General features: G+C 52.1%; 5 protein-coding genes across 5 annotated transcripts; 2 read left to right on the top strand and 3 right to left on the bottom strand.

Annotated features, from left to right (window-relative positions):
- Positions 1-1,555: 1,555 nt before the first annotated feature.
- On the top strand, positions 1,556-2,424 carry J4E88_005712 (uncharacterized protein; the record flags this gene model as incomplete). Its single annotated transcript, XM_049399346.1, has 3 exons — positions 1,556-1,692; positions 1,747-2,248; positions 2,311-2,424. 3 exons carry the CDS (start codon positions 1,556-1,558, stop codon positions 2,422-2,424), a joined length of 753 nt encoding a protein of 250 aa, XP_049255137.1.
- A 385-nt stretch (positions 2,425-2,809) lies between these two features.
- J4E88_005713 (uncharacterized protein) lies at positions 2,810-4,158 on the bottom strand (the record flags this gene model as incomplete). The annotated part of the gene is made up of 2 exons (XM_049399347.1): positions 2,810-3,934; positions 3,988-4,158. The coding sequence occupies 2 exons, from the start codon at positions 4,156-4,158 to the stop codon at positions 2,810-2,812; spliced, it is 1,296 nt and encodes a 431-aa protein (XP_049255138.1).
- A 413-nt stretch (positions 4,159-4,571) lies between these two features.
- On the bottom strand, positions 4,572-5,837 carry J4E88_005714 (uncharacterized protein; the record flags this gene model as incomplete). Its single annotated transcript, XM_049399348.1, has 1 exon — positions 4,572-5,837. The coding sequence occupies one exon, from the start codon at positions 5,835-5,837 to the stop codon at positions 4,572-4,574; it is 1,266 nt and encodes a 421-aa protein (XP_049255139.1).
- A 467-nt stretch (positions 5,838-6,304) lies between these two features.
- J4E88_005715 (uncharacterized protein) lies at positions 6,305-7,864 on the bottom strand (the record flags this gene model as incomplete). The annotated part of the gene is made up of 1 exon (XM_049399349.1): positions 6,305-7,864. One exon carries the CDS (start codon positions 7,862-7,864, stop codon positions 6,305-6,307), a length of 1,560 nt encoding a protein of 519 aa, XP_049255140.1.
- A 2,820-nt stretch (positions 7,865-10,684) lies between these two features.
- J4E88_005716 (uncharacterized protein) lies at positions 10,685-12,498 on the top strand (the record flags this gene model as incomplete). The annotated part of the gene is made up of 7 exons (XM_049399350.1): positions 10,685-10,786; positions 10,844-11,000; positions 11,050-11,228; positions 11,277-11,383; positions 11,434-11,559; positions 11,610-11,699; positions 11,751-12,498. 7 exons carry the CDS (start codon positions 10,685-10,687, stop codon positions 12,496-12,498), a joined length of 1,509 nt encoding a protein of 502 aa, XP_049255141.1.
- Positions 12,499-12,647: the final 149 nt, after the last annotated feature.

Genomic DNA, 12,647 nt, shown 5'->3' on the forward strand with positions numbered 1-12,647 from the left:
GACGATCCCTTGAGCCCAAGCTTCTTACACCTTCGACGTCCTTCCTCTGGTCCTCCTCTTTGACACTCTGGTTGTTGAGATGAGATTTTACTGATTACCATGGTTGCGACACACTGAGGCCAAGGCTTACATTCGCCGCGTGATCATCTTTGACGCAGATGCGCATCCTCCAGTAGCAACACATGAGGGTATCCAGGTATGCGCTCCAGCAAGGGCGGACGTGGTCGTCGCGCGACGGACGCAACGGTCCCAAGTCCCCCAAGCGCCAGTTGCGCAGGCGACGTCCATCCTACCTGTCGCAGCAAGAGAATTTTAATGGGTTCTCTCATCTAGAGAGATAGTCGATGTTACCTTCTTTCTGTTGAGTCTCCAGGTTAATCTGTTATGGCCGGACACACACCGAGCGACGAGATTCTGGACCTGGAATTGGTAATGGACATTTACACGAACTGGCCCTCCAAGAATCCAGAGCAGGACATCCAGGAATCAGCAATCAGCAATCAGCAAATCCACTCTTCGAAAAGACATCAGGGGACGGCAACGTTGGGCAACTCAGTGCTTAAAGAATCGAGGCTGCATCGTGGTAGGAGTAGATGGAATGCCTCTCTAAATGAGTCGCACTTCGTGTGACCTGAGACGTTTCAGAGATGCACGCATTACCAGCCTTGTGCAAGAGTTGCATCGCCACAAAGTGGGTTGACGTTCGGGTTCGCGGTCCGTGATTAATCTATATACATTAAACGCCCTGGGGTTTTACGCCACCGGATATAATCGACTCGGATGCAGCAGCACTTGCAGCAACACTGCAAGTATGTCCAAGACCCCACGGGGTATTAGTTACACTGCATTTCGGTAGCCGTAGGGCTTACATGACGACTGCCGTAGATCCGTGCTGGTTCCCGTGAGCTGCTGAGTTGCGCCATCAGCGCAATGTTAGGCATGGTATCATTCCTCCTGGCTGTTGAGCACCTGAGTATGCAGCTTGATAAAACAACAACAACAATATCCTTCGTTGAGTCGCCAATACACCGAGAGGTCCACATCGCCCAGAGTTTAAGTAAACAAAGTACCACAACGTAGTGGCTGAAACTCGCACGTGGTTGGTGACCACCTGGACGGCGGCAGTGGCCGCAGCCGAGGATAGATTGCTCATCACCACTTCAAGGACAGCACTGCGTCTCATATATTAATACTGGAGTCATTGAGATTCTCCTAGCCTATCGCAGTGGTTTCACGCCGTCACCAGACTGGAAACATCGCTGGGCTTCCAATGATCCAAGAGCTCGACGACCAGGGCGTGTTTCTACGAGCGGATGGCGCTCAACTCAGGAACCAGGTCGACTCGTGCATGGAGATGAATTTTTTGATTGCAAGGCTTCGCCAATACCTGGTCGTGGGAAAACGTGGGCGTCAGTAGAAGGCCGCTAGAAGACTTCAGAGGAGTATATGAAGGGGCGTTAAGTCCCAGGTTGAAGGTCACTCTCGACAGCAAGCCCATCACTACACAGCTTCAACAATCGCTTTCTACAAGTCATTCACTTTGAATACCATCAACATGCTCTCTTTCCTCCTCCTTCTCGCGCCCCTTGTGGCAGCCCACGGCCACGTCGACAAGGTCGTTGCCGACGGCAAGGAATACCAGGGCTGGAACGCTGCTCTCAAGTACCAGAGCCCCATTCCCGCCACCGTAGGGTAAGTGACTCTGTACGAACTGCATGCAAGACATATACTGACTCAGTCCCAAAGATGGCAAGCCGACAACCTTGACAACGGTTTCGTCTCCCCTGACAGCTTTGGGACTGCCGCCATCGTTTGCCACAAGCAGGGCAAGAGCAACGGTGCCTACGTTACCGTCAAGCCCGGCAGCAAGGTCACCTTCAAGTGGGACACCTGGCCAGTCAGCCACGTTGGTCCCATTCAGGAGTACATTGCGCCCTGCAACGGCGACTGCGGCTCCGTCAGCCCCTCTGACCTGAAGTGGACCAAGATCCAGTCCAGCGCCTGGAAGTCAGGAAGCAACCCAGGAAAATGGGCCACTGACGACCTCATCGCCAACAACTTCGCCTGGGACCTCACCTTCCCCAACGTCGCCCCTGGCAACTACGTTGTCCGTCACGAGATCATCGCTCTGCACGCTGCTGGCCAGACCAACGGCGCCCAGGCGTACCCCCAGTGCGTCAACTTCAAGGTTGAGGGCTCTGGCACTGCTAAGCCCAGCGGCGGTGTTGCTGGTACTAGCTTGTACAAGGTAAGATCTTCCACTTGAGTCGTACGATGCAATATCGAACATGTGCTAACTATATGATTTAGGCCGACGATGCTGGTATCAAGTTCAACGTTTTCCAGTCCTTCACCAGCTACCCCGTCCCCGGCCCTGCTGTCAACAAGCTCGCCAAGCGCCACCCCAAGGACCTCGAGTACTAGATACGAACACGAATAATGAGATATGAGATGTCTTGAGGGCATAGGATGGACTGGGTCGTTCATGGTACATACTTCTTTTGATTCGCTCGTTAATACTAGCGATTCGGTGTATATAGAGCATTGGTGGAGTGTATATAGCATTTTGGAATCACATTGCGTTGTCTTTGGATCTTAATGCTGCCTGATGACACTCAGCACCCTACGATTTCGTATTTGAAGACGTGATTAGCTAGTGTGATAAACCTCAGTCAAAACGACCATAGTGAAGACTGGAAGGGGATAGCTGCTGAATTAGGTCAAGGAAACTGTACAACCTGTGGAAGAAGAAAAAAAACACTTTCTGCCCCATGAGAATTCCCGTCCCCTGCACGCTCTTGCACTCACCTCACGCACCAAACACACTCAATGCCGCCAAACATGGTCGACAGCGTAATGCCCCTCCGTCTGGGCACTCCCATAAGCCGAACTGTGCAGCACTTTTCTTTGTATAGCATTGTGGACACGGCTCATTCTGATACTCGACGTGCTTCCATCCCAGGTCGATGCTGACGTCTCTGAGGCGCTCTTCGTTACCAGGACCACCCACATCTCGAAGCTTTTCGCTGTGCTTGCGCCTGGCTTGTTCTCGCGCCAGATGCTTTTTGAGGCTGGTACTGATCTTCTTGTCCTGCCTGGGTTGCTTCGTACTGTGCAAAGCTTGAGGTTCCTCATAGTCTTCTGGGGCTGACCGCTTGAGCGAACTAGAGCCATGATCAAGACGGTCTTGAGCAGCTCTCGCTTGACGTTCCTGGGCCGCTGCGATGACCAGAGCTTCACGTTCTTCAGCAGCTCGTTGCTTGGCGGCGCGTCTCTCAGCCTCTTCATGTTTCTGCCGAGCTTCTGCTTCAAACGATTGTGTCTCATTTTGTTGTTGACGGAGTCGCTCTTCGGCGGCCAAGATATTAGCACGTTCGGCTTTGGCAGCCTGTTCTTTGGTCCGTCCTTGTTTGAGACGCCAACGTTCTCTCAGTGCCTGGTCCTCGTCCGGCGAATGTTGAGGTTTATCGTTACCTTTGGTGACGTTTCGTTCTTTTTGTGCTCTTTCCCAGTCGGCTTTAATACGTGCATCTTCCTTGGCTTGTTTTAGTCCTTGTTGTCTGATCTCCTCTTGGAGACGCTCTCTTGCAAGTATTGCTTCCTGTTCTCGTTGCCGAATTTGCTCTTTTGCCTTGGCTTCTTTCGCAAGAAGTGCCTTCTCAGTCTCCATGCGCTCCATCCGACGTCTTGTGGCTTCCTTTGCCTTCTCTTCTAATACTTTTTGCTTACCCCTCTCAATCTCCATCTTCTCTTCATCCACTTTTTTCCGTCGTGCTGCGGCTCTGGCATGTCGCTGCTCGATTTCCCGTTGATCAGCGTTCCATTTGGCAAGGTTAGTTCGGTAGACGTCCCATTGATTTCGTATCCGAGGGTAGCTCTTGTCATATTTGGCGCGCTTCCCATCGCTTTTCAGCGTATCCCAGGCAATACCAACCTTATGGGTCAGAGTTAGCTGAATGTCATCGGTCGTCTAATGAGAGTTCCTACGTTCTGGAACTGCTCAGTGTTGGGTGTGGCACCAACTCTTCTGCTGTCTGGGTGGTATGCAGCTTGCAACCGCTTATGACACCTCTCTATTGTGGCATATGATGCGCGTTCATTGACCCCGAGAATTTCATAGTAGTCGAGCTGCTCTGGAGGATTCGGTGGGCCGTTCATATTGTCGTTTGCTCTAGGGCCTTGAAGTTGGTGCTGTGAGGTGAGACGTATGTAATGTATGAAGCGTTAAGGGTGTCAGGTGTGGTGGTGTAGAAGGAATAGAGAAACGGAAGCGTAGGAGGCATTATATATGCGACAAGCGTCTCTTACTAGGCGGTCAAAGAGCGGGGCATCTTGAAAGGTAAGAGAGGGAACGCAGAGTGTGCCTAAAGAACGGTGAGATGTATAATGGCACATGGTGAGATAGGTGTAGAAAAAACATCGTAAGAGAACATCAAAGGTGAGAGAACAAGCAGATTTCGCTATCTATTTCCCTAGTAGTTAAGTAGTCTTAGCTAGGGAATCAGACAACAGTAGGCACTTTCTGCCTTTACCTTAGATGCTATAGTACACCTCGTAATTTACCTTTACATTTACCTCTGCATCGGATGTTCACCAAACTGACTTCGGTTACCCATCTGCACACCGTGACTTTGCATCTCTTTACCGTACTCCATTACTTCTTCCTCCCATTGCTTTAACGCTTCCATTCCTCCTCCGTTGATGACCTTCTCAACCGCGCCAGCAAGCTTCATCGCGTCTAGGGCAGCCTGGTTTGTACTCGCCGCTGTGTGTGGTCTGAAACCAGCAAGTGCATCGCCGAGCAACAGGATTCTACCGTTTTCTAGCAAGGCAGACGGCGCGACGACATCTGTGATGGCTTGTACGAACGGTACCTCAGTCTTGTTGACAAGCTCAGCGAACTGTGGTGGGAGTATCTCATTCGCGAGGGCCTTTTGCCGTCTCCATACATCCTCCTTGATGCCACCCGGCGGTAGTGTGATGTGATGTCTCTTCCCCTCGTTGTCTGTCATGAGCTCGACGTGCTCCGGCGACTCCTCCTTGTAGTTGACGTACCAGACCCAGTTCAGCAATCGCTCACCGGGTTTGGTGGTACCGTGTTTCCCTGGTATAGTATACGCTAGTATCTGGATACCCTCGGTGTGGTAGAATGGGAACTTCTCGACGAAGACATCGGTGGCAGCCTGTGAGACTTGCGTTTCGGGTACTGTGCCGCGCCATGCTACGTATCCGGCGTATGTTCGCTTGACGTCGGGGAAGTATTCGGCACGTATCTTGGAGCTCGGTCCATCGGCTGCGACGACAAGGTCGGCTTCGGTCGAGAACGTCTCTCCGGATTTGTGTTGGACCGTGATCTTGACGGGTTCTGAGAAGTCTGATTGCAGAGATGATGCAGGTTTTGGTGCCGCAACACTCGTAACCGTACACCCATATTCATATGATGTTTCTCCCTCCCCTTCTTCTGTCGTGGGTACCTTCGCGTAGTCGGTCTCAGTACCATCGTAGTTCGTTCGTAGCAGGTGGTACAGCAGATCCCAGCTTGTCATGCGTTGCTCCTGGTTGTGACGGCCTATGACATGGCCTTCCTTATCAAGATATAGCCGCTGGTGGCTCGGGATTGTCAACGTGGTTTGAGTTCGGTCGTGCGCTTTGAAGAACTTTTGTACGTCCTGTCCGGCCACCACACCAGCGCCCTGATCCTGCAGAAGCGGCGTCGGATTGCGCTCGAATATGCGGATGTTGAGATCTTTGCGAAGGCGCTTCAATGCGACACCAGTCAGAAGGCCGCCTAGAGATCCTCCCACGATTACAATGTCTTTGGGCTTTGCTGGCGCCATCGTGATGTCTAGGTAGGTATGTTGGGAAGCGAGGAGTATGGATCAGAGGCGTTGAGCCATAAGCTCAATATGGTAGACGCTACATTTTGAGCTCTAATTCGATCATGATCTGCTCAAGGATGCAGTCTTGTATTACCGTTCGATGACATGTTCGAGGATTCAGTCGAGCGGGTGCCGGTCAGGCATCACGACCAACGGCAAGCCTCGGCAGTTGAAGCAGTGCTTATGTCATCATGACGCGCACTTATCCTCCACTCTCACCTGGGCACCCCTCACGAAGTCAGAGTGATTATCCGCCAACTGACGGAAACATGGTGCGCTTATGCATATGTATTTCTATCATGTTTATTGTTCTTTTTGTTCTATACGTATAAAGCAACTGCGACATACGCACACCTGGGTATCCACTAAAGCAAGAAACGAACTAAAAGCTAACACAAGTCGTCAACATTTGAATACACGCAACGCTAAACCTCCTGAAAGACCCTCGTGGGCGATGCGGAACTCATCGTAACCTCTGGCGCACCGCGCGCTTCGCTCTCTCTCGCCAATTGACTCGCGAACTTACTTTTCGCACGAATCGCTGGACCCTTGAAGTAAAAGATGTACACCGGAAGACAAAACAGCGCTGTCAAGCCAAACAGTACCAGATACGACCTCTGAATACCTAGATTGCTGTACATGGGCTTGGTATAAAGCGCACATAAACCCGCGAGCAGGTCTCTCATGAAGCCGTTGCCACCAGTCGCAGACGCGCTGTGTGGTCCGTAGGCGGCGACCATGTAATCGATGGACGCGTAGTAGATGGAAAAGTTCGCGACTCCAATGAGGAGAGTGGCCATGATGACGCCGAACCAGTGGAGTGGCGGCCCTGTTGCGACGAATGCGCAGATAAGTAGCCCAGCAGGGAGGAGGGTGACGAGCCATAGGAGTGGCTTGAGACGTGCCTCAGGTGCGAGCTGTTCGCCCCGGCTACGTCGAGCATTGTGACGGGCGATGATGGGAAAAAAGGTGAAGTAGCCGATGATGTATGACACGGCTAATGCGACGAGGGCAAGCGAGATCTGCGTAGGCGTGAACGACCATTGTTGAAAGACGTAGCCGAAGCTCTCGAAGAAAGAGAAGATGAGCGCGTCGGCGAGACCGCTCAGCAGCGACAGGAAAAGGACGATGGGCTCAGTCAAGAGCAGCTGGTATGGTCGAAACATCGTGGTGGCAACTTCCTTGTAGTGCAGCCTGTCCCTCCATTTCTTGTCTTCGTTCGGCCCCCGGATGTTGACATTACCGCTCTTTCGTTCCTTCTTCGCGGCGTTGTCGAGCATAACAGGAGCCAGAGTCTCTTTGGCAATGATCCCGTGAAGCAGCTGGGTCGCAACTCCAAGGATGAGCTGGATGTAGAAGTTCCAACGCCAACCCAGGAACTGCTCGAGCGGGCCTCCGATAATGCCTCCAATGACTGCTCCGAGACAAGAGAAGAGGGAACACCACAAGACGGCATATTGCTGTTCATCTTTGTGGTACATGTCACCGACCATGCCCATGGTGACCGATCCACCAGCCGAAGACAAGCCGCCCATGATCCTGCCACCGATGATCCCGGCAAAGCTGTTGGACGTGGCGCAAATCAGGACCGAGATGTTCGTCAGCCCAAGAGAGGCTTGCATGACAGGCCAGCGTCCAAATTCCTCAGAGAACGGCGCCCAGAATTCGCAGCCGAACGCATATGCGACGAGGAAGGCAGTCATTCCCAACCGGGCGTTTGTGATGCCGAAGTAGTCGTTCAGCAGAGGCACGGCGTTGGAGTACACCGAGGCGTTGAGGTTCATGCTGATCTGACAGAATGCGACCACGGTCAAAAGGCACCACTTTCGTTTTGTGGACCAAGCGTGCGCAGTGCGTTCGGGCGAGGTGTGTTCGTTGAGGATGATGGTGGGCGCGACGCCGGGGGCCGACAGTTGTGGCGCCAGTGTGGTTGAACTCTCCATACTGGTACGCGACTGCGCTGAGGAAGAGTTGGTGGAAGCCATATTAGAAGACATGAAGTTTTCTGTTGCTGTTATTTGTGTGTGGTGTATTGGATTGTATGATCGTAGTGTCTTGAGATAACTATCTTAGAAAGGGTGCATTGGACATGCGAGATTATATACTAAAAAAGTATGAGTTCACGATGGTTGCTTAACTTTGGTTCGTCGTGAGTCACGTCAAAGTACTGTGGTTCTGTCGTTTCGCACATCACCTGGGCATAGCGCATCCTATGGGAGAGGGTACGTACTAAGCGAAAAGCTGGAGACTGACCACATGCACACCAAAACCATGGTACGCAAGTAAAGCCCAGTAAGTAGAGTAGAACCGGCATCATTCGTGTAGTCGTCCCAATATATTGCTAGGTAGCAAGTATCTGTGAGTACTACACCATGGGTGGGCGTAGTCGGCGTGGACCCCGAAGGTCACCTGACTTCGTCTTCCGACAAGAGAGTAGTTGAGACACGGTTCCAAAAAAGAGTAGCGGGCTCGCTGGGCGTTGTGTTCAAGATACTGGGTGAGAATCTCTATGCCCAGCGAGCGTCTCTAGTACCAATGATCAGTGCCCAGTGGGTAGCACTTTGAGTTACAGCAGTCTTGTACGCGAGAGGCCCGCTTCCCCACGAAGCAGTATCTCCATAGATCCAAGACCATGGCCTTTGTCGTCCTTCGGCGCATTCTATACAAGGAAAGAGATGAACGAGTCTGCAGCCTACATTAAGATGAAAATACGCAAAGTAGAGATCTAACGTCAACGTAGGCTCTAGGGTGTTCAGAAAATTTCGTGGACGGGGTGGGCGCATGATATGATGTCGCGTGGCAACGACACAATGATCAGAGATCATGAATACGTTGCCGGATTGATGAACCGCTCATAGAAATGTCATAAAGTATTCTTTATAATGCGTGGCAATGACGGTAAGATTATGTTGGTGTTTAGCAAGGTTGATTCGAAGCCATTTTAGTACTTGACGCCAAGAATACTAGACGTGCGGAAGTCCGTTGAGCGGACACAGTACTTAATCATATGTATGGTTTCGGTAATGACAGTTGATCTTGTTGAGTGTGAGGCGGACTCAAACTCAAAGTGTTAGCGCGTCAGCGCGTCATTTCGCCAATACCACATAACAACGGCCGGGGGTCGGGTTCGCGGGTAGGTACATCACGATATGTAGCAACCCAGTCCAGAACTGTGTTTACACGTGAAGTAATTGGGCCTCGAGGTCGTACAACGCTCAATCTCTCGACCGCATCCTTGTACCTGATCACGTTCGCAGAAACCAGACGGAGCTCCCACCCTCCTCGGTCGGATGCTGCATCGATATTCAGGTAGCCGTAATTACGCGCCCGGCATGCTACTGTAGGTTGCAATCTTCGTTGTCGAAACCACACATATTCCGTGGTGATGCGACATGCCGATGGCCGGAAGGCAACGACACCCTGCCGCCACGGTACAGCCACAGTGGGCATTTTGTCCTCCCGCACGCTTCCCCGCACTAGGTGGATATGATCGATCAGTAATGCGTGTATCTTGGCTTGAAGGTTTCCGCGGCTCGTTGCATAGTCGACAGGTGCGGAGGTACATCCTCAAGCGGACGGCGTGCCCGATGGACAGCTTGTGACAGCTACGTTGAAGCATCCGCGACAGGAACATAGGTGGCCTTCTAGAAGGTTGACATGAAACCTCTGAGACTGACAGAAGTGTTGAGCATGACTGGACGTAGCGCGATGTTTTCGAAGCCGCGAAGGATAAAAGAACGCATGAACGTCAGACTTTCTGCCGGTCAATGGGAAGACGTGCGAAAGCACAATGAAACGGGAGTACTGCATGGATATTCCTGTATACACAGAATCGAGCTGCATCAATAGTCCAAGTGCTATAGTCGCAGAATTCGGCGCGTGCGGTGCTGCGACACAGCCTGCGAAGGGTAGAGCACACCTGGGCAGTACTGTACCTGCAGCCGCGGCATGCGGTCATCGCCGCCAAGATGAAGCGTTCGAGATTGGAGTTACAACGGAAAGAAGCGGCGTGATGGTTTCTTTAAGCGTGTGTAGCGATGGAAACGCTTGCAAGCACGTAAACGTTGAAGTTGGTGTGATGGTAGGAGCGAATCCTGGGGTACCTGGGAAATTGCTGGAGTGCCGAAACCTCCGATGTCTGATCTCGGCATGCGACGATCCAGCCCAGCACGAACCAGAACATGATCTACCCCATCTTCGACACTCTCGTCTCACCGGGTTTCCTACCGTTCACACATCAGTGGACTGCATGCTGACCGGCATGTTTGGAGGCGGACGTCAAATTGCTATCCGCGGTCGCAGCCCGACAAGGTAGCAGCCTGTACCCCCGTGGTAGTCGTCGTGACACATCTCTACGCCATGGCGTTCACGCGTTTTGCTGCAGTCCTGCAGAGGACGCGATCCCTTCCCGTTACACTAAGAACAGTGACTAGCCCTGGTGGCTCAGTATCATCCGACCCTGCGATACACCTCTCATCGAGCAATCCCTTGCCGCTCAGGCCTCCCCGAGCCGCAGCTAACCTCGCCCTGTTGTATCTTTTACCAGACCCGACCCATGTGCAGGGCAGTTCTAATACCTCTTACGTCTTCCCGCGCTCCCTAGCAGTTGTGTGCCGCCCTGTTCGCCGATGGACATTTGGCATAACCTGTCCCGCCCCCTCGGTATCAGCATCCTTCAATCCTTCCGCTACACGGTCCCACTTTCGTTCTGTTAAGTAAGAGGAGGAGCCTGACTCTCAAATCCTCATACTTCACTGTCAATCGAAACTATCACTCCCGCTTGGTCCCCACACAGCATGATCACCATGCCGCCTCTGTTGCGCCCACGAGTACTCGATGGCACAACAAGGGCCAATCTCGACCGTCTTGGTGTCGCTTACATTGTTGTCGCCGTATTGTACACGCTGGTACTGAGTGTCGAGCTTTTCTTCCTCCATCGACGTAGGGAGGCTTTTTGTTTGCAGATACGGAATATCAAGATCGTTTTCGCAGCGGTGCTTATGCTGCACATCTATCTCATCCTTGTCCTACTCGTCTACCCGTGGAACGGTCTCTTCCCATGCTCAGCCGAGTTTTGGATCATGTCAGTATTTCTTCCATCTGGCATGGCATTTTTCCAAGGTAAGTTTGAGGTTCGACGCAAGGTCCGATGCATACTAAGTCCTCACAGCATGCAATGCCAAGGTGCTCACGGCCTACGAGAGCCAGCGCCGTATGACACGCAACTTTCTGGAGGGTGCGCGCAAGAAGCGGATGTCGTATACCCCACTCGGCCTTCTTGAAGCGTGGCGCGATCTCGATGCGGCGAAGAAAGTATACTTTGGTACTTTGGTCGGACTAGTCCTTTCGGTATGTTATGCTGTAGTGCGTCCATGTGTATACCACTGACCGCAGCAGTTCCTGCCCGCTATTATGCTGTTCTTCGGCTCTCGCCGCTTTCACGACGCGTACGGTTTCTTCGGAGTTCCTACTAATTACATTGAATGCCGAAGAGGAGGCGAATGGTATGTTATCATGACGCACTTGCACGAGTCTTGCACTGATCGTGAATCAGGATTCCGTCGATCTTTGTGCAGCTATTCTGGACAATGATGGTTGGTCCGTGGATACTATGGAAGATCCGCAACATCAAGGACGTTCACTCGTGGGCCTGGCAAACGAGACTTGCCATCATTGCTGGGTATGTTTGGTCGCATCGAATCCATTCCATCCTGCTTACATTGCTTTCAGTCTTCCAGGAACGCCACTTTGGATCGCCTTCACGTACTCAAAGATGCACCAGATCCAGCAAATCAACAAGGTCTTTGCACCAGCCGGGTGGTAAGTGAAGTTGCCTTTCCTGACCCGTTCCCAGCTGACCTCCCGATGTAGGTTTATACCATCACTAGTCGTTTGCCAACAGGTTCTCATCATCATACCACTGCGAGACGCACTGAGGGCCCAACCGAACAGACGATCATCAATCTCCGACACCGATTCGCTCACCTCCAACCACTCGCAATTATCCGGGAAATCGACTACCATGATCTACACCAAGGAGATCAAAGCCAAATCGTCGATGCAGTCATTGGAGTTCACCATTGAGCAGAATATCGAGCCCCTCATCGCCTGGGCTGCTGCGCGCGAGTTCACAGCCGAGAACTGCATCTTCCTCCGTGAAGTGCGCAACTTCAGGAAGAAGTGGGGCAGCCTCAAGGTCGTTACCACCGCTCAACGGCGACAGATGTTCAACGAGGCGTCTCTGCTTTTCTACACGCTTATTAACCCCTTCACCGCCGAGGCACCGATCAACATCGAATACAAGATCTTCAAGACTCTACAAAACATGTTCGCGGAAGTCGAGTTCGACCCGTATATGCCGCGTGCCCAGACACCAGAGGAAGCTAAGTCACCCGTCGCCAGAGACAATGTCGTATGCCCATGGGAGGACACCTTAAGCCGGCCAGCGAGTATCGACTCCAACATCACATCGTCCTCAACATCGAGCACCAGGTCAATAGTCCCGAGCGAGTTCACAGAGGAAGTCTTTGATCCCGCCTTTGAGAGCATCAAATACCTCGTCTTCACCAACACCTGGCCGCGCTACGTGGAGCTCGCAGGCAAGCTTCCATCGGCATGATTCAATGCATGCAAATTATCGAGACCTGACAGTATCACTGTCTGGCAGAGCCACACATCTCATTTCTTTAACACGTTTGTCGATATAAAAAGGGTACACAGTCCTTATACACTACCACGCAAAGCGTGGCTGCGGTAATCTCAGTCTTT

The sequence above is a fragment of the Alternaria novae-zelandiae genome (genome assembly GCF_023758075.1).
Source record: "Alternaria novae-zelandiae strain BMP 2774 chromosome Unknown scaffold_10, whole genome shotgun sequence".
Lineage (NCBI taxonomy): Eukaryota > Fungi > Ascomycota > Dothideomycetes > Pleosporales > Pleosporaceae > Alternaria > Alternaria novae-zelandiae.